Here is a 20796-nt window from a genome sequence, read left to right on the forward strand (position 1 = left end):
TTATATTTATTGCCAAAGGGCAGATTTAATTTCAAGGGAGTAAAAACAAAACTCATTCTGAAGTGAGGTCTAAAGTTATCACTTCAGTTTTGCTCTAACTATTGAGGTGCAAAGGGGCTGTAAGCATTGAAACAAGGAGGCATTAATTATGAAAAACAGGTGACTGGGACCCAGCTTTCTGATCAGGGGGTAGAGGATTGTGGGGTGGGGTAGGGGGTGGGTGGAGAGAAGTCTATCTTCCTCTTTTGCTACACTGCAAATACAAACTTTAAGAAAACCTACTGTCCAGGGGCCTTTTGAGTCCACCCTCCAGGCCTCGTCTCGGGACTTACCAGATACATTAATTGAGGCCCCTGCATCAATGATTCCGCTGTTGGGCCTCACACAGTACCTACGTGGCGCTGTAGTCTTCACCTTAAAACACACATTTCGGTCTGTTGGATTGCCAAGCTTCAGGTTGGTGGTGACAACATCAGTGAAGGGACCTGTAGAATGAGACAGAGACTGATTGGGGGTCTCATGAGGAAAGTTGAGAAGGTTTGTGGAAAGGAGAGCTATAAATATAGTTAAGGGAAGATCTGAGATCCACGATTATCTCATTAACATGCCAATGGATGAAAGAGATGAGCTGAGGTTAATGTACTACCAGTAACGTCTAATATTTACCATGTTCCCACTATTTCACTAGGTACCTAGTGTAAGTATTCTAGCATACAGCATCTCACTGAACCCTCACAACTTTATGATTATTGCTGTTTTGTAAATGAGAAAACTGAGGCTTGCGGGGACAAGTTACTTGTCCAAGTTTTCATGATAGTGGTAGTGAGGATCTGTAACCAGATGGCTTGCATCTAAGGCCAGTTCTTACCCATGCTAAATACCGGTTTCCACAACAACAATATGAAATCTAACAGGGAAAGCGCAAAGGACTAAACTCGGTCCAAAATGATTATCTAAAGCACGGTGTGCCAAGAGTAGCAGATGGAAGAAAGACTTTGAGGTGTTAATGGTCTATAAACACAGAAACTCTCAACATTATAGTGTTGCTACAGAAAACTTCGTATCACCTTAGGCTATAGCAAGAAGTTCAGAGTCCTGCTGGGCAGTCCACACCTGAAACATTACAGACAGTATTAACTACTGAGGCTACCGGGAGGATTCAAACAGGCTCAGTGGCCTGAAGATACCTTTTATTACTATTATTTATTCACTTCCTACTTTGTTAAGATTTTTTTAATTAAAAAAGTAAAACATGCTTCTTAAACCAAACAATAAAAGATGTATAAACAGGAATAAGCTTTACTTTGTCCCCTGAGACAACTAATATTAACAATGTGGGAGATCTTTCTACATCATCTGTGTTTACACAAACAATATACATGCACACGGGCAAGGGATGGGGGCTAACACATAATGAAATAATACTATTCCTATTACTCTGAAAGTTGCTTTTCTGCATTTACCCCTCTATGGTGGACACGTGATCTCTGTGTTTATTAGTCAGGTGGCTACAAAAACTGAGGTCCTTTTCAACACCTTTTCAAACTGACATATTTTTCACCTGTACATAAGTATTTTTGTGTTTCCTCTAGGCAAGTTCTTTACTCTGGTCTTGACATTTGCAAGGAAACCAGAAGTGAAGGTGGGGAAAGGGTGTGTGCTTATTTGTTCACAAATATGTAATGTTGACCTAACAAAGTCATTCAAATGTGTGTTCTGAAAAACTTCTCAATGAGACTCTAAGCTCCTAAGGACCAGGATTATGCCTTACCCATCTCTGTAGCCCCAGCACTGTGGCTGCATGGAATAAAGGTCTCAATCCACATATTCACCAAGAAGAAAACCACCTGTGTGTGGATTATCTCCAGCAAAATTAAAATCTCAGGCTGGTGTCTCTACTCTTGAGGTGCTCAGGGCATGGAAAAAAAAAATCAATCTGATATGGGCTTACCTTAATACAAATTAAGAAATCAAAAATGGTGATAAGGAAGGAAGGAAATGGGACTCAATCCCAAAATCAAACGACAGCCAGTTCTGCTATGAGGCTTATTTTGAAAACGTAAATTTGATCCAGCATTACTCGTGTGCATATTAAAGGGATATTCTGGGCATAAACAATTTTCATATTTGTTTCTGCGTGATTCTGTCTGCTATCAACACTAGGGGAACACAGAAAACTGCTCCTCGCTGAACCCAACTGCAAAGAAATACAGAAAATTTAAAAGCACACCTCAACCACCTACGAGATACCTCAGTTCACCTTGTGGGTAATGAGCCACACCTATCCACACCTGGTATTACAACTTTCCATATGATTTCAGGTAATCCTCCTTACTTCAAGAAAACAACTCTTCTGATGTCCATATCCACAAACTTTGGGTCTTTTTCAAGAAAAATGCCATATCTGCTGTAGCATTTGTGGGTTTACCAGTGCCCTATCTTTGTGCATGTGTCACCAACAAAGTCTTTGAGTGCTGTGCTCCTAACCACACTTCCCTCATAATCCCTGTGGTTTTTACTGAGCTACTCAGTATAGTGTGGTGATTCCAGGAATGCATTACAGCAGAACTGACTATACTACTGTATCATCTATTGTTTTGTGAATTATTATTGCAAACACTATTCTCATTCCACGAGCAGTGACACCTTCACAGATGCAACACTCCATGAGAATTTCTCCATTTGCTTACCTTTCTATCACAAACAACTCTATCACTACACTCTAAGTCAGCTCCTCATTGAAAACTAAGAGTACAAAGGAGGTCAGGTACCTGTGGCCCGAAAGGATTTTCAGCTACAGTAAGGGAGAGCCAGATGCTGACGCTGCTCCATCCTTGCATCAAGTTCGTGGCATAAAGGGAGAAACAGGACACTTGGTGCTGAAGCAGTGCTGGGGAGATTATAGAGGCAGCACTCTCCGTGACTACCCTTTTCCACTCTCCAACACAGGCAGTCTGACTCATAATAAAGATGGAGAAAAAGCTGTCCTCCTAGTAAGTCTCTTTGCTTGCTTAAGGAAGGGATCACTTCAGCACTCATGGAGTAGGGGGAAAAAGACTAGCTATGCAAGCTCTGATTTTCTAGGGTCAAACCAGCAATAAAACACACACACAGACAGGCATAAAGGACAAACAAACCTATGAGGGCACAAGCAAATCACCATGTACATGCACTCATCTAAAAACTGCAACTCAGAAGAACTCCACATAAGCAGAGCAGCACCACAACACTGGGGGAAGGGAGAAAAAAGTGGACACAAATGTGCACGACATAAAGAGACACCTGAAATTAGGGTGAGCTTTCAAATATAAAGCCGAGGGATGACAGGTACTCAACAACAGTTTGAATGTGATTCAGAAACTCTCAGGCCACAAAGCGTTCTAAATCAAAGCTTAATCAAAGCTTAAAGTGACTAGTTTCAACAAGATTCTGCCTCAAAAACATGGAAGTATCTTCACAGCAGAATGCCAAGAATTCATAATGGCCCCCAAAACATCCAAAAATACATAGATCTTTTTTTCTAAAATGGTTTGAAGTATAGTGAGAGCAGAAAACCAGGATGCTGGCAAGATTCCACTGTGATGAAATCCAGAATACTTGCTAGTTTCCAATTCAGTTTCTAGTCTCTTCCTTCCCTCCTCTCCCCCTTATGAAGTTGGCGTGTGAGAATCCCAAATTTAAGTATTTGTTTATTTCTTTTTGTTTGTTTGTTTGTTTGTTTGTTTTTGAGACGGAGTCTCGCTCTGTCGCCCAGGCTGGAGTACAGTGGCCGGATCTCAGCTCACTGCAAGCTCCGCCTCCCGGGTTTACGCCATTCTCCTGCCTCAGCCTCCCGAGTAGCTGAGACTACAGGCGCCTGCCACCTCGCCTGGCTAGTTTTTTGTATTTTTCAGTAGAGACGGGGTTTCACCGTGTTAGCCAGGATGGTCTCGATCTCCTGACCTCGCGATCCGCCCGTCTCGGCCTCCCAAAGTGCTGGGATTACAGGCTTGAGCCACCGCGCCCGGCCTTGTTTATTTCTTACACTGACCTCTTCTTCCAAGCACTCTACAAAAATAAGCCAAATTTAAATGTAAATATTTAACTGTTTTTAAAAATTTCCCCAGGTTAATCCATTACATCACAATTAATTGCTATTACACAGCAATCTTAATGGTGCTTCAACTTACATAAATCACATAAAAGGAAGTCTAAATTGTTAAAAGACAAGCAAGATGTGTAATAATAAACAGGATAAAATAAACATCCCAGATTTCTCCCTCCACAATACTAGGTCTTTACACGCTTGGGATTTCTTGGCCTTTCACGGGCTTTTATTTGTAAAGATCTGGAGGGAACTATACTGAAAATACACGCACTGAAACCACATCACTGGTAAAACCACAAAGTCCCATAGGTAAAAATCCAGACAGTCTGTAAGAACAGGCCAACCTTCCTCTCCGTACTCTGGTCAATTTACTCCAAGAATTTTATTGAAAATAAATTATATTCGATTTGAATAATTATAGGAAATAAACTATGTTAGTGTTCTCCTTTTCCCCTGTATTAATGGATTAGCATACACAAAACCTTCAATAAATAAAAATGATGTAAAAGCTTATGAGCATCATTCAGATTTTTACTAGTCACTTTCACTTCATAAAACTGCCATTTCCATTAAAGCATTATGTAAAAAATGGGATTTTACTATACCAACATGCATATTTATCACCAGTGAATTTAAACATTACTTATAAAGTACAGTCAATTTTACAAATGAAATCTCCTTCTAAACTTAGCATTTTTCCTTTTTAGAGATAAAAAAATGATGTGTCTCTAGAACCACAGTATATACTTTAAATCATTTTTAATCTTCTATTCCTTATTTCAGATAATGTCTGCAAAACTAGGAACTAAGCATCTAAAATGTGAAATGAGAGGTTAAAAAAGTGAAAAAACATGAATTTGGGAGAAATTGGCAATACTCTTTGAAACTGTTACTCTTTTTTAATAATGTAAACAATGCCCTTTACATCCTAGATTATGCATATACTCACCTGTGAACATTTGTGTGAGTTTGCTGAAGATGCTTATGAAACAGCACTAACTGAAAATGAATTCCTTGACATGCTCTAAAATGTATTTAGATAAAGCTAAACATAGTATAATTTATTTCCTCCACCTTCCCCCAGGACCCACTGTGCTTGGGTTTTTGTCATTTTAAATTGTGTTTAAGGAAATAAGAGGTAAGAGTAAGACAGTAAGAGGGACTAGAATTGACCCGTTTTAGAAGGCAAATACTACAATACCAGCAAAAACTTGAATACCATTAAAACTGAAAGAAGAAATAGTTGCTTTTTACTCTTAGTTACAAAAATTGGGCCTTAAGATGTACAACGTTCTGGTTTAAAGGTCAAAGAAGACACTCACATTCCAGCACAACATTAAGAGGTCAGGTTCCAGGTGTTGAAAATGTCATAAAAAAATGGCTGAATAAACTTATCAGTCAGGAAACCTAAGAGCATTTTGTGGGGAAAGTATTCCATTAAATCTTTAAACAGTCTCCTGATCTACATATGACTTAAATGCTTTTCTGTAATTATTCATTCAAGACCCATGGAAGAAAAATTAAAATCCTTCCTTTCAGGAAATGTAAATACTACCTTTACAAAAGAATAATTTAAAAGTTCATGTCCCATCAAATTATAAAAAGTAACAATGAAAACTCCCAATGAACTGAAAACTCAATCTAGGCCTTACCTATCTGTATTACCTCAAGAATAGCATAACATCCTATCTACTAAATGGCAAGATAGATGTTTTTAAGGAGTAAATATATGTTTACCTTTTTTTTTTTTTTTTGAGACAGAGTCTCGCTCTGTCACCCAGGCTGGAGTACAGTGGCACATCTCGGCTCACTGCAACCTCCACCTCCCGGGTTCAAGCGATTCTCGTGCCTCAACCTCCCAAGAAGCTGGGACCACAGGCACATGCCACCACACCTGGCTAACTGTTGTAGTTTTAATAGAGACGGGGTTTTACTACATTGGCTAGGGTGGTCTCAAACTCCTGATCTCCAGTGATCCACTCATCTTGGCATCCCAAAATGCTGGGATTAGAGGTGTGAGCCACTGCGCCCAGCCATAATTTTACTTTTAACTCAGCAATTCTACGAGAAAATAAAGGCTAAAATATATTTAGACACCAAACTATAAAACTCCTAGAGGATGACAGAATAAAATCTAGATGGCCTTGGATTTGGAAGTGACTCTACTTACAGCACCAAAACAAAATCCATGAAAAAAATAACTGATAAGCTAGACTTCATTAAAAATAAAAACATCTGTTCTGCAGAAGACAAGCAAGCCACAAGCCAGGAGAAAATATTTGCTAAAAACATATCCGAATAAAATACTGTCAACCAAAATATACATAGAACTCTTAAAATTCCATAATATGAAAATGAAGACCAGGAACAGTGGCTCACGCCTGTAATCCCAGCACTTTGGGAGACCATGGCAGGCAGATCACGAGGTCAGGAGATCAAGACCATCCTGGCTAACATGGTGAAACCCCGTCTCTACTAAAAATACAAAAAACTAGCTGGGCGTGGGGGTGGGCTGAGTAGTCCCAGCTACTCGGGAAGCTGAGGCAGAAGAATGGTATGAACCCAGGAGGCAGAGCTTCCAATGTGCTGAGATCACGCCACTGCACTCCAGCCTGGGTGACAGAACGAAAGAGACTCCGTCTCAAAAAAATATGTAACAGTAAAATAAAATAAAATAAAATAGGCAAAAGATCTGAACAGCCACCTCACCAAAAATGTACAGAGAGCAAATAAACATATGAAAAGATGTCTGGCCGGGTGCGGTGGCTCACGTCTGTAATCGGGAGGCTGAGGCAGGTGGATCAGCTGAGGTCAGGAATTCAAGACCAGCTTGGTTAACATGGTGAAACCCTATATCTACCGAAAATACAAAAATTAGCCAACTGTGGTGGCCCATGTCTATAGTCCCAGCTACTGGGGAGGCTGAGGCAGGAGTATCACTTGAACCCAGGAGGTAGAGGTTGCAGTGAGCCAAGATTGTGCCACTGCACTTTAGCCTGGGCGACAGAGTAAGACTCCATCTCAGAAAAACAAAAAAAGAAAAGACGTCCAATGAGATACTATTAGACATTTGTTCATTTTCTTATTGTTAGGTTTTAGAATGGCCAAATTCTAAAATACTACCAATACCAAGTGTTGGTGAGGATGTGGAACAACAGGAACTCTCATTCACTGCTGGTAGGAATGAAAAATGGGGCACAGCCACTCTGAAAGACCATTTAGCAGTTTCTTACAAAACTAAACATATTCTTACCATACAATCCAGCAATCACCCTCCTTGGTATTTACCCAAGTAAGTGGAAAACTTATATCCACACAAAAACCTGCACATGGATGTTTATAGCAGCTTTATTCATAACTGCCAAAATGCAGAAGCATTTTGTGAGTGGATAAAATAAACTGTGGTATATCCGGACACTGAAATAGTGCTCACTGCTAAAAAGAAATGAGCTATCAAAGCCATGAAAAGACACGGAGGAGCCTTAAATGCATATTCCTGAGTGAAAGCAATCAGTATGAAAAGGTAGCATACTGTATGATTTTTACTCTATGACATTCTGGAAAAGGCAAAACTACAGAGACAATAAAAAGATAAGGTGTTGGCCGGAGTGGTGGCTCACGCCTGTAATCCAGCACTTTGGGAGGCTGAGTGGGGGCACGGATCACTTGAGGTCAGGAGTTTGAGAACAGCCTGGCCAATATGGTGAAACCCCATCTTTAATAAAACTACAAAAATTGGCTGGGTGTGTGGGCACACACCTGTAATCCCAGCAACTCGGGGGGCTGAGGCAGGAGAATAGTTTGAACTCAGGAGGTGAAGGTTGCAGTGAGCCAAGATCGCCCCGCTGCCCTCCAGCCTGAGTGATGGAGCAAGACTCTGTCTCAAAAAATAAAAATAAGAAAATAAAATAAGCTGTTGATAGAATTTAAGGGAGGAAAGAACAGGAGGAGCATAGAGCCTTTTTAGGACAGTGAAACTATTCTGATATTACAATGGTGGATACATGTCATTATACACTTGTCAGAACCCACAGAATGTACAACACTAGAAATGAATACTAATGCAGACTATGGACTCTGGCTAACAATGATGTGTCAATGTAGGTTCACCAATGGTAACCAACGTACCACTCAGTGTAGGATGTTGCCAGTGGAGGGGGCTATTATGCATGTGTGGGGTAGGAGTTATATGAGAACTCTGTGCATACTTTCTGCTCAGTTTTCATGTGAACCTAAAACTGTTCTAAACTATGTTTTTTTTTAAAAAAGGAAGAGGAAAAAGTATTTGGTCTTTTATATTAATTCACTTTCAGTAGTATCCCCCTTAACATTTCTAACATTAAATATTATTGAGATTTTGAAAATCTATATTGTGTGTGTGTGTGTGTATATATATATATATGAATAAAGATTCTTTGTTGTGCAAAATGATTGCTCCTCTTCCTTTTCTAGAGTTCATGAAATTCTGGTTTCACAAATACATATCCTTCCTTTGTAATTTATCTTCTGATGTAGCTACAATACTTTGAAACTCAACCTATATGTTACCAAGTAAGTTATATACCAATTTGATATATAATCTATCAGGTCTCAGCTTTTCAGATATAAGTTTAGAGTTAATAGCTTCACAACAGTTTTTTTCACTCTGCATAAAAAAAGCTGTATTATTTTATACTCTTAAAAACACAAATTAGGTACAGTATCTCTCCTTTTCACAGCTTCTCCAAAAAACCAGTTACCATATTTCATTTCAGCTCTAAAAAGATTACCTTCTGGGAAGGTAATAATCTGTCTCCAGAAGCCTATGACTTTTGATGGATTTTGTTAAGACAATAAAAGTGTGCTTGAGGTTTCAATACAGAAGACTATATGTGGGAAAAATACACTAAAATGGAGGGACACAGACACTCTAAAGTAAAATCTATTGGGTATCTTATTAATATCTTTAAATTTTACCCTTTGACAGTCTATTTTCATTAAAAAGTATCCTACTGCTTTCTGCTTTCCATACCCATCTGCAGTGCACCAATCCCCACGTTATTTCTTTTCTTGTTTATGTAAATCAATCTTCCCCTTCTAGAATGGAAACTCCACCAACACAGACCTTTTCGTCCCTCTTGTTCATTACTGATCATTAGCACCTAGAACACTTGCAGGCACAGAACAGATGCTCAATAAATATATTTGCTGAATGAACAAACAGCCATGCCATGCTTCCATCTACTTCACACAATGGCTGTATTCTTCCTCCATGCACCCACTGTATGCACATCCAGGCGCTGGGTGAATAAATACCCAGATAACTGCTGCTCCCGTTCCAGCATTACACCCTTTTCATCTTCTGCATAGGACATATTTTGTTTGTTCCTTTCCTGTTTCCACATGGAGTGGGGGGCGGGGCGGGGTGTCTATCCTATTCATCACCAGATCCTCCGAACTAGAACAGTGCCACAAACACAGTAAAAATGTATGCTGCATGAATAGGAGACTTCCTCAGAGGTCATTGTACTCTGATTCTGCTGCATTTCCTGTAAACAGACACCTACTTCAAAACCTGGATGTGAAATCATTCTAAATCTGTGCTGCTTATATATAGGTTGAAGGTATTAAAAATGCTCACTGTGTCAATAATGCTTTCATCATAATTATTCTATGGTGATTTTTTTTTAAAGTTGCCCCCTCCCTAAAAAATGAAAGATACCATACTAACAGATATTCAAAGAGAGTGAGCTCTTAAATAACCATGAACTCAAGAATAAGGAGAGTGGAGACGTCTTCTTAAAAATCTATTTTTTTGATTCAATTGTCAGCTCATACATTAAATCAATGCTTTAGAAACAAAAATAAAGCTTTAAAGCTTTGCAACCAATGTGTTTAAATGACAAACATTATATTCCAATATTCCAGCAGAAAGCCTAATTGTATAGCTCTTATTTTGAAATAACCACATAAAAAGAACCCTACCCATAGACACATAACTTTCCTGAAGAACTCTTAGAATGCAAAGTGTTTTAAATTAATAAAGTATACTCCTGGTATCCTCGGGAGCCAGTCAGCTACTGAGAAACATCACACCTGTTATTGCAGCAAGAGAAATCAACACCAAGAACTCTCACTGATGATGCCATCAAAGGCACACCAGAAGCCAGCTTGATTGAAATAGACTATACCAGCCTTGCAGGCTGCTTGCGCAATTCACTAGTTTCCTAGCTCTTTCAGAGCAGACAGAAACAAAACTCAGCCTGCCACCACCTCCACGGGTGGGAAAACTAAACCGGAAGGCATGCTATTGTAGTTTAATAATTCCTCAGATCAAACTCAGGAAAGCTACCTGAAAAAATATAAAGTTAGACAGTAAGGAACAGCCTGAAAAACTAAGATATTTACAGTTTGTATAAGTGACTAGAATTCAAAATATATAAAGAATTATCTTACAATAAAAATGCTACAATCTCATGAAGGAATAATGAACTAGATCTGTATTTCAACAACTGAAGGGTCTCAAAAACACGTTAAGTCATCCATACACCATGACACTACATTAAGTGATCTAGAAAAAAATGGAAATAGTTCACATTAAATTCCTCTGCAGAGTTAAAAAAAAAAGGGAGTATGAATCAGCAGATATGGAGTACAGACATGTCATAAATTATTAGTGAAGTTTTACTTGTTTTATTAAAGAAAGTCTTCTAACAAATTATTAACATTTAGCCACTCCATATTGGGGTATTTATATTATCTGTATTTTTTTGTAGTTAAATTTTTTTTCATATACAGAAAGCTACCTGTAGTTTATGTGAGATCCAAACAAGGTTCTTTTGTAATAATTTTCTACTTGTTCAGACTTGTAAAGTTGTTGAAAACTGACAAACCAACCTTGATAGTCATGCTTGCATAATTTATAAAAATCAAGGTTATCACTTAAAACATGTTTAAAGTTGCAGTAGTCTCATTAATTCAAGACAAACACCCATGTCTACAATTCTGACAAAAGCTGCTGTATGAACTTCAAAGACTAAAAACCATCTAAAAATAAATACTGTCACTACTTTTCTTTAATGCACTAGATTTTTTTTTATAATAGAAAAAATGGCTAAAAGGAGTACATAAGAGCTGAAGCTTCATACATTCTACCTATATCCAGCACTAAGATTATCATGCAGTGGAAGATTATTCACAGATGAATTTTGTATCAGTTCTAAAAGGATCTTAGACGATTTAATAAACTGAATTTTTTCAATGCACTCTTTATCCCATTGACTAGCGGACATCTAGTAATTATTACTAGCGGACATCTAGTAATTATTCTCTACTTGAAAGACCAAAATTTCTGATCACAGTGATCACAAAAATAAACAAAAAGATAAGCAATATTCTACTCCAAATAAAATTCTATCTAACTAGAAGAGTGGCAAAACATGATTCACATTTTACACAAAGCAGGATGAGTCAAGACAGATAATATGCTCAAGTTAGGGGTATGAGTGATAAAATAGCATGGGGTCCAATTTCTCGTGGTTGTAGTTGTTTTAACAGTTCAAGTGCAAAAAGTTAGTATCAACAGAAGTAAAAACTTCCCCAAAGTGTTCCCTCTTTAGTGGAGATGACAGCATGTGAAAAAGCCTCCACACCAAAATCAACACACCCAATTCACACCAGATACACAGAAGAAGGGAGAAGAACAAGCTGAGCATTCTGCACCTCGATGATCCAACTGGAATTTTCAATTTGTGAACAATGAGAAACAGTAGAACGTGGTTTATCAGTTAGTGTATAATCTGGTCTGGTTCCTTTTCAATAAAGAACCTAAGTGGCTATACCAATGGTAAGAGATTATCAACCAGGTCAGCAGCTTCTTAAACTCAACAAGAGGCCAGAGGAAAGGCTGTGAGACTTGGATGAAAAATATTTTCTATTTTCCCCTTTCTCTGCCTTTGGAAATTATGCCCATTCTTCAAAGTTTTGCTCAAATGTCTTCTCTTTTGGAAAGGTTTACCAAATCTCTTTAGTCAGAAGAAATTATTCCTTACTGTTCTATGTCACAACAATAAGCTGACTGCCAAATTTCTATCTGCAGCCTGGCCCTCTCCCCTGAGCTCCAGACTCAACTACCTATTTAACATCTCTCGTTGCAAGTGTACTGAGCATCTCAAGTTTCTTATGTCCAAACGGCACTCTTGAGTCCCACTCTCCTGCCTCAAACTCAATGCTTCTCATCTCAGTAAAGAAACCACCACTCACCCAACTGCTTAGGCCAAAAGCAGTCTCCCTTCCTCTACATTTAATCTACATTCCTCTATATTCTTCTACATTTAATATAGAAACCCTGTCTCTACTAAAGATACAAAAATTACTCAGGCGTGGTGGCACACGCCTGTAGTCCCAGCTACTTGGGAGGCTGAGGCAGGAGAATTGCTTGAACCAGGAGGGGGAGGTTACAGTGAGCCGAGTGAGACAGTATCAATGCACTCCAGCCAGGGCAACAGAGCCAGTCTCCGTCTCAAAAAAAAAAAAAAAAAAAAAGACTCCTGGCCAGGCATGATGGCTCACACCTGTAATCCTAGCATTTTTGGAGGCCTGAGCTCGGGAGTTCAGGAGTTCAAGACCAGCCTGGGCAACATGGTGAAACTCTGTCTACTAAAAATAAAAAAATTAGCCAGGCATGGTGGTGTGTGCCTGTAATCCCAGCTCCTCAGGAGGCTGAGGGAAGAGAACTGCTTGAACTCGGGAAACAGAGGTCGCAGTGAACCGAGGTCGCACCACTGCACTCCAGCCTGGGCCACAGAGTTAGACTCCATCTCAAAACAAGAAAGGAAAAAGAAGAAATAAAACTAGTTCTAAGATGGAAGTGGGTATGATGAAGAAACTCCCTGCACCATCACAATAACTGAAATGGAGACAGCCAAGGGCTCCTTCATCTGGAGACTCTGTCTCCAAAAAAAAAAAAACAAACAAAAAAAACTCCTACTCAGAATCCTCTGTGGCTTCCCATCTCACAACAAAATCCAAAGTCCCTCTTGTGGCCTGCCTACCAGCAAGGCTCCTGCCCTCTTCTTTGAGCTCACCTCCTAGCAGGCCCCTCCATCACTCTAGTGCAGGCATAATGACCTTGCTGCTCCTTGAACACACCAAGCTCATCACCATGCACTTGCCCTTCCATCAGTCTGTAATGCTCTTCCCAAATGTCTCCATAGTTCACAGACACATTTTATACAGGTCTCAGTTCAAATATCACCTTCTCAGGTAAGTGACCTTCCCTAATCACCCTACTTAAATGATCTTCCCTCATCGCCCTACTTAAAATTGCATACATTCCCAAATCCCTTTATCCTGCATTGTTTTTAGTTGTTTTTTTCCCATGTATCACCTACTACCTGACACCACATCATATATATTTTCTGTTTTTATTTAATGTACATCTTCCCCACTATTAGATGAGCTCCATAAGGTGCAAGTTTTCTCATCTCGGCCTCTCAACAATGCTTGGCACGCTACAGGTACTCAATTAATAACCAATGAAGAGAACAGTTCAGGTGCCGTGCTAGGCTCTCAAGCTGAAGAGAGAAACAGGGCATTGCAGCTCCCACCCAGAACACACAGAACAATCTTGGGGCCCATCCAGAATTAATGAATCAGAATCTCTAGGACTGAGACTTCATAATGATTTTTTCTTTTTAAAAAATTATCAAATGTGACATTAGCTCATATTTAACAGTGCCAATCTATTCTAAGTACTTTACATGTGTTAATTTGTATCCTCCTAACATACCCGAGGGAGGAATTTGAGGCACAGACAGGTTAAATGCATCATTGAAGGACACATGACTCTCAGCTGGCAGATCTAGGGTTCACACTCTTAACTCCTGGGCAGTATACCACCTCTAACTGTATCAAATACTGTATGAAAGGTAATCTACAAAGCATCCTATCAAAAGGGGAGGGTGAGCAGTACCGGGAACTGATCACTGAGGCAAGCCCTGGAGTCTGAAAAGCAGGTAACGCAAAGCACACTTTGAGCTGCAGGGAACTTGGGTGAAAGTACAGTGTGATAAAGCTGTAAGGGACTTCTGGGGGCATCACATGGCTGAAGAGGAAAGGTACGAGAGGGGTGAAAGAAGCTGAGGCTGGAGAGACGCAGTGTGGCCTGACTCTGAAGAGCTTTGCTGCTGGCCTAAGAATTTGGGGCACAAACCTATCCGTAAGATCTAGAGAGCCAATGAATGTTTTTAAACCAAGAAATGATATCAAATTTCAATTTTTAGAAAAATATCTCTGGAAATTGTATAAAGGATAGTCCGAAGGGTAAGAGAAGCAGGTAGACAAATTAAGAGACGGAAAGTTGAGACATGGTGCTACTACAATAGTCTGGAAGGGAAAGGACCTATACTCAGGATACGACAGCCGAATACAAAGAAGCAAAATGGCATAGGAGATGTTGCTGACTTAAACAGACTGAGTAGATGTGAAAGGTTATGGAAAAGGGGAGCAAAAGACAAGTTTAGGATTTCCAGTTTGCCAACTTGGTGCAAGGGCCACTCCCAAGAGCCAGAAGCCACAGTCAGTAGGGATGAGAGGGTAAACTGTAAATACAGTGTGGAATATGCTGAGTTTGAGGTGTTCTCATGACAACCAGATAGACACGGATGTCCAGTAGGCTGACAGATCAAAAGATCTGCTTGGAGATACAGATTTAGAAGTTTTCTGTGCAGAAGTGGAAGATGAAGTCATTATGAATGAGGCAACATACAGAGAATTGTTAAATTGAGAAGACTGAAGCCAGAACCTGAGAAACCTCAACACCCGGTAAAAGAAATGATAAAGAGGTGGACAGTTCATCGGAAAAGTCAAAGACAAGTATCACAGAGAGAAACCTGGGGAACTAAGAAGGGTTTGAGTGGAGGGGTGGGATCTGATGAAAGAAGAGTGAAGATATCAGAAACTGAGATTCACAGCTTCCCCAACACTAGCTGTGACAGAAGACTGGGCATTTGCCTAAGTGGGGAAGATCTAGAAAACAAGATCTCTTTTTAGGAAGGGGCAACTGAAGAATGTTTGTAGGCACAAGGAAGGAATCAAGTACAAGAGAAATTTGAGATAGCAGTAATAGGCTGACTAACAATGCAAAATACTGTTAAGTGATGGGAAAGGAATGGGGTAAAAGAACACACACCTAAGAGGTAGTCCTGACTCTGAAATAGAAGAGGAGGATAAATAAAAACCTAAGTTTCTACATGACAGAAAAGTAACCAGCATTTAGTAGAAAATGTTCAAATATTTTCTGAGCAAAATCCACTGTGTCTGCATCAATCAGCTGTACATAACGGGCCCTGCCGATAGGCTTCATTACTCCTTACCACTGAAAGTCTTCTCTTTTTCCCCCCTCTCCTTTCTCAGCTTTGTTTTTGCTTTTGAGACAGAGTCTTGCTCTGTCACCCAGGCTGGAGTGCAGTGGCATAATCTTGACTCACTGCAGCTTCCACCTCCCGGGATCAAGTGATTCTCATGCCTCAGCCTCCCAAGTAGCTGGGATTACAGGAATGCACCACCACACCAGGTTAATTTCTGTATTTTTAGTAGAGACAGGGTTTTGTCATATTGTCCAGGCTCATCTCAAACTCCTGGCCTCAAGTGATTCGCCCCCCTCGGTGTCCCAAAATCCTTGGATTACAGGCGTGAGGCCATTGCGCCTGGCCTCTCCTTTCCCAGCTTCCTCCTAAACACCAACCCTTCCTCGCCTATGCCTTAGACCCAGAGACCATTAACTCCCTGAGAAACTGCCATGCACCATGCACTGTGCTAGGCACTGGGATCTGGGGAGAAGAGACACAATCTAAAAAGAAAAAGAAAAAAAAAGGGGGGGGCTTGCTGACTAACGGGAAAGGAGTCACGTATCACATAGCCAATGACAACACGCTGTGACACATGTGGGAGCCAGAGGAACAGGTACAATGTGAGTGAAGAATGTCAGGAAAGTGACCTTGAAGAAGTGAAGCCCGTGCTAAGCCTCAAAGGTAAGCAGGGGAAAGCAGTGAAACCAACAAGAGGAAAAGGAATCAACTAATTTTTAGTGGTAGAAACAGCTAAAAGCTGTTACTTTATGACTACATACAGGGTAAGTCATGATACAGAGTATGCCAAAGCCCCATGGCCAAGGAGAACTAAAAGGCTGGAACACAAGCATGAGGAAAGACCATGCTGGAAAGATGAGCAGGGCAATGTGGAGGGAGTGCAACAAGTATAAATAATTTTCCAGGTTTTGTTAAAAAATTTAAACGTTATTTTTGGCAACAGGAAGACATTTAATGATTGTAAGCAAGCAAGAGATATGCTCAGATTTGCATCTTTGAAAACCACATCAGGGTGGAAAGAAAGAGAAGACTTAGACAAGAAGACAGGTTAAGAGGCTATTACAGTTGCGGGAGAAAATGGGACAACCATAGAGGGAATGGGGAAGAAGGGACAGAATTGAGTCATAGACTCTCTGAGTTGGTCAAATGCATGAATGTAGGTACCATTCAATGAGACAGTAAGAAGGGGGAAGTTTGGAGGAAAAAAAGAAAAGATGGTATAGAGTTCAGCTTGGGTCATGCTGCATTTAAAGTACTGCAGCCTTTTATATGGGCTTGAGTCAGGCCTGGGTTCATACATAAGTGACGTTAGAAGCTAAGGGTACTGGTAAAAGTTCCGCAAAGGGGAGAAGGGAAGACATGGAGAGAGCAAATCTGAGAGAAACAGGGAAAGGAGAAGAGGGGGAGAAGGTGAACCTGTAACCCTGAGCATTACCAACCGGACTGCATGATGAGTAGGCAAAATTGGCCACATGGGCAGAAGAAAAGCCGAGAGAGCAATTAGGGAGGTCAAGAGAAGTGTGTCAATGAGCAGGATGACAACAGGGGTCAAATGGTAGGGAGAGCACACATATGGTGAAGACTGAACATGCAATGGGAGATGCAGTGATGAAGCAATGACTGAGCTCCCGGGCAGTGACTAGAAATGAAGAACAGAAAGAAAAAAGACAGGGAACTATGCTTTCCAGAAGCTTACCATGATAAGAAGGAAAGTGAAAGGAGTAGATAGACAGTGCAAAAAGGACTGACAACACAGTTTTTCTTCTTTAAAGGTGGAAGTGACAATACTCAGATGTTTAATGAAAATGACTAATGGCCAAACACTATTCTCAGTGAGTGCTAGGTATGAAAAAAAAGAAAAAGAAACAATCTTGCTTTGAAAGAGAAAGGCAACAAAAGCATTCATTTTAAAAATAATAATAAATAAAAAGACCCAAACGAGCCAAGTGTTCTCTGGATTTCTCTAGATGACTGCTCATGTTTCTTCCACCTTTTCTCTGAGCGAGGTTAGAGGTGAACTATGCACTAAGATGGGATCCTCCTACCCGCAAATTACATGAAAAGTTTTGATTGTGTGCATCTGCACATTCTCTCAAGAGTAAGCCATGGCTCTCCTTCATCCAATTAGTAAAGCACTGCCTGACTTTACAAAGGTCAGAAGCACAAATTTAGATTTTTCAGAGAGTCCATCAGGATATACTTATATGCCAACAAATCAATTCAACCAACAGATTGAGAATTCAAATAAGCCTCCACAGGGACAAAACTCTGGTTTTTCAGCAAATTTCTCTTTTTATTCTTATGTCTGCGTCTATTTCAAATGCTCATAGCAAACACTGAAAAGATGACCAAGTCCAGGGTTGTATCCTTCTTTGGGGTACTAGGAAAAGAAAACAACAATAAGAAGAGAATGTAGTCTACTAGTCACTACTCAGAAATACCAAAACAAAAAACTATAGAAGCTTACATTCTAGCAGCGAAAGCCAAGCAATAAGTAAATGAAGCACATAAAGAATAAAACAAAACATCAAAGTGACATACAATTCGTACAATAAGAGGTGATATAGAAAAAACTGGATCAGAGTCCAAGAATACTCAGGAAAGGTTAATATTAGTAGTGAGCTTTCAAACAGAACAAGAGGTTTCACTAATTAAATATTCAGGAGCCCATGGGAACAAAGTACTGGTAGGTGCTGTGGGAAATACAAGCTGGTTCCTGTCCTCAAGGGGCTTTCCATCTCTCTTCTTCAGCTAAAATAAACTTAAGTTCTCAAGCTTAGAGCTGGAAGGACCACCTAGAGGTACTGAGTTGAAGCCTCCTCACATCACAGAGGAGGAAACCAAAGCTAAGCAGGTTAGCCCAAGTGCCTCTAGGTGACAGCAAGGCTCAGGAACCACAGACTCCCTTTGTAATGCAAAGCACACAGACTTGGGAGGCTGGAAGACCTGGGTACAAATTCACATTCTGCAAAAGCCTCTCATCTCTAAAATGGAGATGGCCATAACACTGACTTCTCAAGTACGTACCACTCCATTTCTTCCCTTTTTCTACTATATTGTAAATGCTGAGTGATGGAACTAAAAGACTAAAATAGTACCCAGTTAACCCAGAAATACATAGTTTGCACGACAGGTATTGAGGACATGAAAGACTCGGAGTACAGAGTGGGGTGGTGGAAGGGAAGGTACAGTTGATAGCATTAGCACAGAATTTTCGACACTAATAAACAAACAGCTCACAATAAGAAGTGATCAAATTAGGACAGAAGTTCTTAGGGGGAAACACAGAATTTGTTGAAGGATTTTTTTTTTTTTTTTTTTTTTGAGACAGGGTCTCACTCTCAGCCCAGGCTGGAGTGCAGAGGCACAATCTCAGCTAGCTGCAACCTCTGCCCTCCTTGGTTCAAGCGATTCCCACCCCTCAGCCTCCTGAGTAGCTGGGATTACAGGCATACACCACCAAGCCTGGTTAATTTTTGCATTTTTAGTAGAGAGGGGTTTCACCATGTTGACCAGGCTGGAGCCAAACTCCTGAGCTGAAGCAATCCACTCACCCCAGCCTCCCAAAGCTGGGATTACAGGCATGAGCCACCATGGCTGGCAAAAGATTAAAAGTCAGCCACAGTCATTCTAATGTCCCAGAGCAACTGCACTTTACGTAACAGGTGCCGAGACAATTATTAGACTACAATTACAATAAGGCACTTTTTCTTTTTCTCTTTTTTTTTTTTGAGACGGAGTTTTGCTCGTTTCCCAGGCTGGAGTGCAATGGCAAGATCTCGGCTCACTGCAACCTCCACCTCCCCAGCTGAAGCGATTGTCCTACCTCAGCTTCCCAAGTACGTAGGATTACAGGCATGCACCACCAAGCCCGGCTAACTTTTGTATTTTTAGTAGAGATGGGGTTTCACTATGTTGGTCACGCTGGTCTGGAACTCCTGACCTCAGGTGATCCACCCACCTCAGCCTCCCAAACTGCTGGGATTACAGGTGTGAGCCACCGCGCCCGGCCTTTTCCTTTATTTTTCTATCCCATTTCTCTTTCAAGCCTCTTTCTCTAGGCTCACTCCTCATCTTCCTAACAACATAATAAATAAGAAAGCCAAGGGCAGTCACACCCCCACTTATCTTTTAAGGGAAGAAACACAGCCAGCATAATGACAAAAAAAAAAGAAAAGAAAAAAAACATGGCCTTTGCAATCAGACAGATCTTGATTCAAATCCCAGCTCCAACCCTCAGTCAGGTTCATAATTTGGGTTAATAACTTCAGGATCATAACTGTACCCACTTCCTAGGCTTGCATTAAGAATTAAATAAATGAACGTTTAGAAAAATGGCAAGCACACAGTATAAGCTCGCCAAGTCACATATCTCAAATGCCATCTTCCCTGTGAGATCGAACACCCAAAGTAGAATTAACACAGCTTTTTCTAAGCTTTCAGTAGGTGCAGGCCATAAATATCTTGTCCCCATTTTCCCTCCTTGTCTCCCAATACCTAGAGGCTGGAAACTTTAAGGGCTAAGCCTTCCTCCCAGGTCCCCAATGCAACCTAGTGCCTGGCCCACAGGAAGCTTTCAGTATGTGGTAACTGAACCAAATCTCAATCAGAGTCACGTTCAATTCCCCCAGAAGGAGTCATCTGTCTATAAAGAAAACCTCAAAGGATCTGCAAAGGGCAGAAACCCAAAATAGCTCTAATTTGGACAATCATCTATTATGTACAGACAATCCCCGATTGGTTTGGCTTGCGATTTTTCTTTCTTTTTTTTTTTTTTTTTATACAGAGTCTCACTCTGTCGCCCAGGCTGGAGTGCAGAAGCGCGATCTGGACTCACTGCAAGCTCCGCCTCCCGGGTTTACGCCATTCTCCTGCCTCAGCCTCTCCAGTAGCTGGGACTACAGGCTCCCGCCACCACACCCAGCTAATTTTTTGTATTTTTAATATTTTTTGTATTTTAATCACCATGTTAGTCAGGATGGTCTGGATCTCCTGATCTCGTGATCCGCCCGCCTCGGCCTCCCAAAGTGCTGGGATTACAGGCCTGAGCCACCACGCCTGGCCTGCAATTTTCAATTTTACAATGATGTGAAGCCATCACAATTTTGACATATTTTGAATTTTGATCTCTTCCAAGGCTAGTAATATGCAGTACATGAGATATTCAATATTTTATCATACAATAGGCTTTGTGCTAGATGACTTTGTCCAACTGGAGGCTAACTTAAGGGTTCTGAGTATGTTCAAGGTAGACAAGGCTATGATGTTGGGTAGGTTAAGCTGTATTAAATATGTTTTCAACTTATAATACTTTCAACTGACAATAGGTTTATGAGGACGGAACTCCGCTGTAAGGTGAGG

The 20796-nt window shown here is 40.5% G+C and overlaps 1 protein-coding gene across 1 annotated transcript in view; it reads right to left on the reverse strand.

Annotated features, from left to right (window-relative positions):
• Nucleotides 1–20796, reverse strand: part of VAPB (VAMP associated protein B and C) — a 56645-nt gene that overhangs the window by 26264 nt on the left and 9585 nt on the right. The window contains exon 2 of the mRNA XM_010365136.2: nt 333–485. Within this exon, the coding sequence (XP_010363438.1) occupies nt 333–485 (153 nt within the window). The remainder of the gene's footprint in view (nt 1–332; nt 486–20796) is intronic.

The sequence above is a fragment of the Rhinopithecus roxellana genome, chromosome 13, assembly GCF_007565055.1.
Source record: "Rhinopithecus roxellana isolate Shanxi Qingling chromosome 13, ASM756505v1, whole genome shotgun sequence".
In the NCBI taxonomy this organism is placed as follows: Eukaryota; Metazoa; Chordata; class Mammalia; order Primates; family Cercopithecidae; genus Rhinopithecus; species Rhinopithecus roxellana.